At 52.6% G+C, this 9136-nt stretch overlaps 1 protein-coding gene across 1 annotated transcript in view; it reads right to left on the bottom strand.

The window, feature by feature from the left end:
* LOC144481743 (actin-like protein 6B) overlaps positions 1 to 5888 on the bottom strand; it is a 37644-nt gene extending 31756 nt beyond the window's left edge. The window contains exons 1-3 of the mRNA XM_078200891.1: positions 5776 to 5888; positions 3746 to 3822; positions 2428 to 2593 (exon numbers count right to left, since the gene is read on the bottom strand). Coding sequence (XP_078057017.1) covers positions 2428 to 2593; positions 3746 to 3822; positions 5776 to 5800 — 268 coding nt within the window. The 5' untranslated portion in view covers positions 5801 to 5888. The remainder of the gene's footprint in view (positions 1 to 2427; positions 2594 to 3745; positions 3823 to 5775) is intronic.
* Between the last annotated feature and the right edge of the window lie 3248 nt (positions 5889 to 9136).

Here is a 9136-nt window from a genome sequence, read left to right as displayed (position 1 = left end):
AAATAAACACAGGAACTGAGAGAAGAGACGGAGCTGGCTAAAGGAGATAAAGCACAGAACAAGAACAGAGAGAGAGAGAGAGATTTGCAGAAAGCAAGCAGATAAAAAAGGCAATTGAACTCCAGATGACCCCTGCCAGTATTTAACTTCACACCGAGCTGGCCTTTGTGACCTAAAGGGGGCAGCATTTTAGCGGCAGGCCATGACCATTGGTGTCCAGTCCCCACTCTTCAAACCTCGAAGGCACTGGGGAGAGAGATTCAACCGGAAAAGCCGATAGACAAATATCTGTGGAGCCAGGGGCAACGGGGGAATAACTCAGAGGCAACTGGGGCCCAATGGCTTCCTTCTGACCTGTATGGTTCCATACATCAATCGACTGGACAAGAGGGGAAGCCACGTCCTGTTCCTTATTCAGCAATAAGTACAAGTTGGGATCAGAGCTTTTTGCCTCTACATCGAGTCTGGACCGACCACAATCCCACCCAGGCCCTATCCCCATAACCCCATGCATTTACCCTGATAATACCCCTGACACTAAAGGGGCAATTTAGCATGGCCAATCCACCTAACCTGCACATCCTTGGACACCAAGGGTCAATTTAGCACGGCCAATCCACCTAACCTGCACATCCTTGGACACTAAGGGTCAATTTAGCACGGCCAATCCAACTAACCTGCACATCTTTGGACACTAAGGGGCAATTTAGCATGGCCAATCCACCTAACCTGCACATCTTTGGACACTAAGGGACAATTTAGCATGGCCAATCCACCAACCCACACATCTTTGGACGCAAAGGGACAATTTAGCATGGCCAATCCACCTAACCTGCACATCTTTGGACTGTGGGAGGAAGCCGGAGCACCCGGAGGAAACCCACGCAGACACGGGGGGGGAGAACGTGCAGACTCCGCACAGACACTGACCCAAGGCCAGAATCGAACCTGAGTCACCGGCGCTGTGAGGCAGCAGAGCTAACCACTGCGCCACCGTGCCGACCCTTGTTTCTGACAGGGTTAGAGGTCAACTGGAGGTTAGGCATAAAATGGTTGGGGCCCAGGTGGTCTCTGGATTAAGCTTGACCGTCGAAGGGGTTCAGAGGGGAGATATTCTCCCCAACATAGATGCTTCTTTTTGCAAAGGGAGTACAGAGGAATATAGGAGTCTTGCCACAGTTGAGCAGGTGAGACCACATCTGGGGCATCGTTCGCAGTTTTTGGCCTCCACGTCTTGAGAAAGATTCGACTTGTGTTGGAGACGGGACAGGGAAGGTTCACTAGATTGGTCCCTGGGTTGTCCTAGAATGAGAGACTGAGCGAACTGCGTCTATGTTCTCCGGAGAGTAGAAGAATGAGAGACAATCTCGATAGAATCTCCCAAATGCGGAGGGGCTTTGACAGGGTGGAGGCTGAGAAATTGTTCCCCGCTGGCCGGGGGAATCTAAAACTTTGAGGGTGGTGGGGGGGGAGGCTGGAGGGGCACAGTCTCAGGATAAGGGGGTGGCCATTTTGGATTGAGATGAGGAGAAATATCTTCCCTCAAAGGGTTGTGAATCGTTGGAACTCTCTCCCCCAGAGGGTTGTAGATGGTCCACGGTAGAATATATTTAAGGAAGGGATAGACAGATTTTGGTCTTGGGATAAGGGATATTGGTGGGAAAATGGAGTCGCAGGCCCAAGATCAGCCACCGAATGGTAGAGCAGGATGGATGGGCCGAGTGGCCTACTCCTGCTCCTATTTCTTGTTGATCAAGCTGGTTCTTTGTTTCCCAGGGGTAATGGAACGGGTCTGTCCAATGAGGAAGGGAGTGTCTGCATTATTTTCTGTTCATTCGTGGGACATGGGCGTCGCTGGCTGGTCCAGCATTTATTGCCCATCCCTAGTTGCCCTTGGAGGGCAGTTGAGAGTCAACCACATTGGCTGTGGCTCTGGAGTCACGTGTAGGCCAGACCGGGTAAGGACGGCAGATTCCCTTCCCTAAAGGGAACCAGATGAGTTTTTCCGACAATGGGTCATCAGTAGATTCTTAATTCCAGATTTTTTTATTGAATTCAAATTCCATCATCTGCCGTGGCGGGATTCGAACAAGGGTCCCCCAGAATATTAGAGTTTCTGGATTAGTAGTCGAGCAATAATACCACTCGGCCATCACCTCCCCTTCATAAGGCATAAGGCGGCACAGGCTGTGTAGGCCCGAAAGCCTCCACTCGGTTTAGTGGCTGTTGGAAGCTTTCCGAGCTTCGGATGGGGCTGAGGGGGTCCAGCTGCGTTGCCCCCCCTCCCCGAGGGAGGAACATCTGGCCAGTGCTCAGTCGCTGAGTCAGTCGCTGGAGGCTAGGCCGAAGGCTTTCAAACCTCCCCCCCCCCCCCCCCCCCCGCCCCAACCACCCCTCCCCTCACCCCTCCGCCCGTCAGTCACTCACTCATTGCGTTTTTCAGAGGGGAGATGACCTCCACGCCCTCCCGAGGGACGTGGAGGGAGTTGGTGTCAATGTAGTACGTCTTCCCCGACTTGGCATCCTTCTCCCCGTCGATCTCCATGGCCGCCTCGTCGTGGTTAATGAGGCCCACTGTGGTCGGGAAGTCAGCCTGGAGCAGCAATGAATTCAAGAGAAAAGTAAAACCAGCCAAGCTTCCCGGGAGCGATATCACAGAGAGATTTCCAGTAACAAAAATATTTATTTATTAGTGTCACAACTGAGGCTTACATTAACACTGCAATGAAGTTACTGTGAAATTCCTCTGGTTGCCACACTCCGGCGCCTGTTCGGGTAACACTGAGGGAGAATTTAACACGGCCAATGCACCCTAACCAGCACGTCTTTTGGACTGTGGGAGGAAACCGGAGCACCCGGAGGAAACCCACGCAGACACGGGGAGAACGTGCAGACTCCACACAGACAGTGACCCCAAGCCGGGAATCGAACCCGGGTCCCTGGCGCTGTGAGGCAGCAGTGCTAACCCACTGTGCCGCCGTGCCCCCGCCCCACAGAGAGGTTGTGAGAGGTTTCGAGGACAGGATGTGTTGTTGCAATTATACAGGGCCTTGGTGAGGCCACACCTAGAGTGTTGTGTGCAGTTTTGGTCTCCTTTTCTGAGGAAGGATGTTCTTGCTCTCTCTCTCGAGACTGCAGCGAAGGTTTACCTGATTTCCCCCATGCTGCACCTGCCCAGGGAGTGTTTGATGGGGGACAGTGCAGAGGGAGCTTTACTCTGTATCTAACCCCGTGCTGTACCTGTCCTGGGTACAGCACGAGGTTAGATATAGAGTAAAGCTCCCTCTACACTGTCCCCCATCAAACACTCCCAGGACAGGTACTGCACGGGGTTAGATACAGAGTAAAGCTCCCTCTACACTGTCCCCCATCAAACACTCCCAGGACTGATGGACAGAGGGAAGGTCCTCTTCTCTCGATATAAAACGCTGCTGCCACAATCCCCAATCTCAGAAGTCTCCTTTCGAACGCACTGGTTGGACATTTCCGAATTCCTCACCCCCCCCCCGGCTCTGGGTGACCCAATTCTGAGAGCATGGTCCGTGCGATCGAGGCTCTTCTGGGTAGAGTTCCCAATCTCAGTGGATGTGTACCAGCCTGTACCTCCGTCACACACCTGCCTGAGCAGGTAGAGGGGTGGCAGGAGTGTGGGGTTGGTGGGAGCCTTTGGTTGGGGGAGCTGGGCGCGGCTAAGGCACTGCGCAGGAGGCAGAAGAGGAAAGTGGCACCTTGGGCCTGACCGTACCTTGGGGCAGTCCTCCCCTGCGTAGCCGGCACGAACGGTGTAGGACCCGATGTCAAACACGAGAGCTCCGACTTCATCTGGGGGGGGGGGGGGGGGGGGGTGAGAGAAGATACGGTTAGACATGGTACCGGGGGGCACTGGTTCACGGCGATGCCTCCCTCACCAACCTCTGTCATCTCCTTACAGTGTAGAAGGAGGCCATTCAGCCCATTCAGTCCGCACCGACCCACCTTTTTATTTTACACAGGCCCTTAACCCCACAAATGTACTCCTCTAATCCCCCTAACCCGCACATCTTTGGACATTAAGGGGGCAATTTAGCATGGCCAATCCACCTAACCTGCACATCTTTGGACACTAAGGGGCAATTTAGCATGGCCAATCCCCCTAACCTGCACATCTTTGGACACTAAGGGGGCAATTTAGCATGGCCAATCCCCCTAACCTGCACATCTTTGGACACTAAGGGGCAATTTAGCATGGCCAATCCACCTAACCTGCACATCTTTGGACACTAAGGGGCAATTTAGCATGGCCAATCCCCCTAACCTGCACATCTTTGGACACTAAGGGGCAATTTAGCACGGCCAATCCACCTAACCTGCACATCTTTGGACACTAAGGGGCAATTTAGCACGGCCAATCCACCTAACCCGCACATCTTTGGACACGAAGGAGCACTGGAGGCGGGTTCAATTTTGTCTTTTAAAAAGCATTTGGACAGTTACATGGATAAGATGGGTATCGAGGGATATGGGCCAAACACGGGTAATTGGACCTAGCTGAGTGGTTAAAAAATAGGACAGCATGGACAGTTGGGCCGAAGGGCCTGTTTCCACGCTGTAAACCTCTATGACGGTAGCTTTGGACGCTTAGGGGCAATTTAGCATGGCCAATCCACCGAATCTGCCCATCTTTGGACACTAAGGGGTAATTTAGCATGGCCAATCCACCTAACCTGCACATCTTTAGACATGAAGGGGCAATTTAGCATGGCCAATCCACCTAATCTGCCCATCTTTGGACACTAAGGGGTAATTTAGCATGGCCAATCCACCTAACCTACACACCTTTGGACACTAAGGGGCAATTTAGCATGGCCAATCCACCTAATCTGCCCATCTTTGGACACTAAGGGGTAATTTAGCATGGCCAATCCACCTAACCTACACATCTTTGGACACTAAGGGGCAATTTAGTATGGCAAATGCACCCTAACCCGCACATCTTTCGGACTGCGGGAGGAAACCGGAGCACCCGGAGGAAACCCACGCAGACACCGGGGAGAACGTGCAGACTCCGAACAGACAGTGAGCCGAGCCGGGAATCGAACCCGGGTCCCTGCTGCTGTCAGGCAGCGGGTGCTAACCCGCTGTGCCACCCGATTAGGTGCGGAATCAGCCCGTTCACCCAGACAGGGGGCAAAGGTGGGTGGGCAGAGTTTGTTTCTGAGATGCATGGCCGTTCCACTGAATGGAGGGACAGACCCGAGGGGCCGAATGGCCTCCTCCACTTCCGACGAGTGGGCTGTCTTTCTCCATGTGGGAGGGGCCGAATGGTCTTTTTATCTCAGCAAATCCCCTCAGCGGGTCCGAACCCTGGGGAGTCAGTCAGGACAGATATTCCCCAATCCGGGAATGAGGCAGTCCTTTGTGTGGCTAAGAAAATATCAATGATCATTGTGCGGATCCCAATACGCATTGTCAAATGCAGGCAGAGTATAGAGAGGGAAATATAATTAATCCATTCTGCGTCCGCCCCACCGCCCCCCACCCACCCAGCCCCTCACACACCCAGCCCCTCACACACACACACACAATTCCAGAGCCCAAAATACCCCCCGCGCCCCTGAACATCAGTGGCGAAGGAAAATTGAACAGGACCGCCCTGCATCCTCCAATAGACATCTTAAAGACAGCTTCCTCGTACCTCCTTCCAATGCATCAGCCCCTCTGTCAATGTCACCCAAACCCACATTTAGTGAGAAAGGAATCAAACGCAGACAGGATCGCTGCTTACTCTGAAATTACCTCCTCCGTACACGCCACCGCTCATTGTTAATCCCTTCTGTGTCTCCCCAGACAGAGTGGCTGCAGTGGCTGGTAGATCTCGGTGTCACAGGTTCTCTCGCCGATACACGGGGAGCAGCAACGCCGATAAACGATAATGCAGATGAAAGCAAGATCTGTTTCCTCTCTCTCTCGCTCTCTCGCAGACGCTCCCAGCTCCTCCCCGACACCAAGCCAGTTCCACAATGCCAAGGAATGTTAAAGGGACAGCATCCGAGGGATCTGCACGCAATTCTAGCCATTAAACGCCCCTCACTGGAACACTCTCTGATATACCCCACACCCCCTCACTGTAACACTCTCTGATATACCCCACACCCCCCTCACTGTAACACCCTCTGATATACCCCATACCCCCTCACTGTAACACTCTCTGATATACCCCACACACCCCTCACTGTAACACTCTCTGATATACCCCACACCCCCCTCACTGTAACACTCTCTGATATACCCCACACCCCCTCACTGTAACACTCTCTGATATACCCCACACCCCCTCACTGTAACACTCTCTGATATACTCAACACCCCCTCACTGTAACACTCTCTGATATACCCCACACCCCCTCACTGTAACACTCTCTGATATACCCCACACCCCCTCACTGTAACACTCTCTGATATACCCCACACCCCCTCACTGTAACACTCTCTGATAAACCCCACACCCCCCTCACTGTAACACTCTCTGATATACCCCACACCCCCTGACTGTAACACTCTCTGATATACCCCACACCCCCTCACTGTAACACTCTCTGATATACCCCACACCCACTGACTGTAACACTCTCTGATATACCCCACACCCCCTCACTGGAACACTCTCTGATATACCCCACACCCCCTCACTGTAACACTCTCTGATATACCCCACACCCCCTCACTGTAACACTCTCTGATATACCCCACACCCCCTCACTGTAACACTCTCTGATATACCCCACACCCCCTCACTGAAACACCCTCTGATATACCCCACACCCCCTCACTGTAACACTCTCTGATATACCCCACACCCCCTCACTGTAACACTCTCTGATATACCCCACACCCCCTCACTGTAACACTCTCTGATATACCCCACACCCCCTCACTGAAACACCCTCTGATATACCCCACACCCCCTGACTGTAACACTCTCTGATATACCCCACACCCCCTCACTGTAACACTCTCTGATATACCCCACACCCCCTCACTGTAACACTCTCTGATATACCCCACACCCCCCTCACTGTAACACCCTCTGATATACCCCACACCCCCCTCACTGTAACACTCTCTGATATACTCAACACCCCCTCACTGTAACACTCTCTGATATACCCCACACCCCCTCACTGTAACACTCTCTGATATACCCCACACCCCCTCACTGTAACACTCTCTGATAAACCCCACACCCCCCTCACTGTAACACTCTCTGATATACCCCACACCCCCTGACTGTAACACTCTCTGATATACCCCACACCCCCTCACTGTAACACTCTCTGATATACCCCACACCCACTGACTGTAACACTCTCTGATATACCCCACACCCCCTCACTGGAACACTCTCTGATATACCCCACACCCCCTCACTGTAACACTCTCTGATATACCCCACTCCCCCTCACTGTAACACTCTCTGATATACCCCACACCCCCTCACTGAAACACCCTCTGATATACCCCACACCCCCTGACTGTAACACTCTCTGATATACCCCACACCCCCCTCACTGTAACACTCTCTGATATACCCCACACCCCCTCACTGTAACACTCTCTGATATACCCCACACCCCCTCACTGTAACACTCTCTGATATACCCCACACCCCCCTCACTGTAACACTCTCTGATATACCCCACACCCCCTCACTGTAACACTCTCTGATATACCCCACACCCCCTCACTGTAACACTCTCTGATATACCCCACACCCCATCACTGTAACACTCTCTGATATACCCCACACCCCATCACTGTAACACTCTCTGATATACCCCACACCCCATCACTGTAACACTCTCTGATATACCCCACACCCCATCACTGTAACACTCTCTGATATACCCCACACCCCCCTCACTGTAACACTCTCTGATATACCCCACACCCCCTCACTGTAACACTCTCTGATATACCCCACACCCCCTCACTGTAACACTCTCTGATATACCCCACACCCCATCACTGTAACACTCTCTGATATACCCCACACCCCATCACTGGAACACTCTCTGATATACCCCACACCCCCTCACTGTAACACTCTCTGATATACCCCCACACCCCCTCACTGTAACACTCTCTGATATACCCCACACCCCATCACTGGAACACTCTCTGATATACCCCACACCCCCGTCACTGTAACACTCTCTGATATACACCACACCCCCTCACTGTAACACTCTCTGATATACCCCACACCCCCTCACTGTAACACTCTCTGATATACCCCACACCCCCTCACTGTAACACTCTCTGATATACCCCACACCCCCGTCACTGTAACACTCTCTGATATACCCCACACCCTCTCACTGTAACACTCTCTGATATACCCCACACCCCCTCACTGTAACACTCTCTGATATACCCCACACCCCCTCACTGTAACACTCTCTGATATACCCCACACCCCCTCACTGTAACACTCTCTGATATACCCCACACCCCCTCACTGTAACACTCTCTGATATACCCCACACCCCCTCACTGTAACACTCTCTGATATACCCCACACCCCCTCACTGTAACACTCTCTGATATACCCCACACCCCCTGACTGTAACACTCTCTGATATACCCCACACCCCCTCACTGTAACACTCTCTGATATACCCCACACCCCCTCACTGTAACACTCTCTGATATACCCCACACCCCCTCACTGTAACACTCTCTGATATACCCCCCACCCCCTCACTGTAACACTCTCTGATATACCCCACACCCCCTCACTGTAACACTCTCTGATATACCACACACCCCCTCACTGTAACACTCTCTGATATACCCCACACCCCCTCACTGTAACACTCTCTGATATACCCCACACTCCCTCACTGTAACACTCTCTGATATACCCCACACCCCCTCACTGTAACACTCTCTGATATACCCCACACCCCCTCACTGTAACACCCTCTGATATACCCCACACCCCCTCACTGTAACACTCTCTGATATACCCCACACCCCCTCACTGTAACACTCTCTGATATACCACACACCCCCTCACTGTAACACTCTCTGAAATACCACACACACCCTCACTGTAACACTCTCTGATATACCCCACACCCCCTCACTGTAACAC

This window comes from Mustelus asterias, chromosome 31 (genome assembly GCF_964213995.1).
Source record: "Mustelus asterias chromosome 31, sMusAst1.hap1.1, whole genome shotgun sequence".
Lineage (NCBI taxonomy): Eukaryota > Metazoa > Chordata > Chondrichthyes > Carcharhiniformes > Triakidae > Mustelus > Mustelus asterias.
Note: the sequence above shows the minus strand (reverse complement) of the source record. Positions and strands in the feature narration are given on the sequence as shown.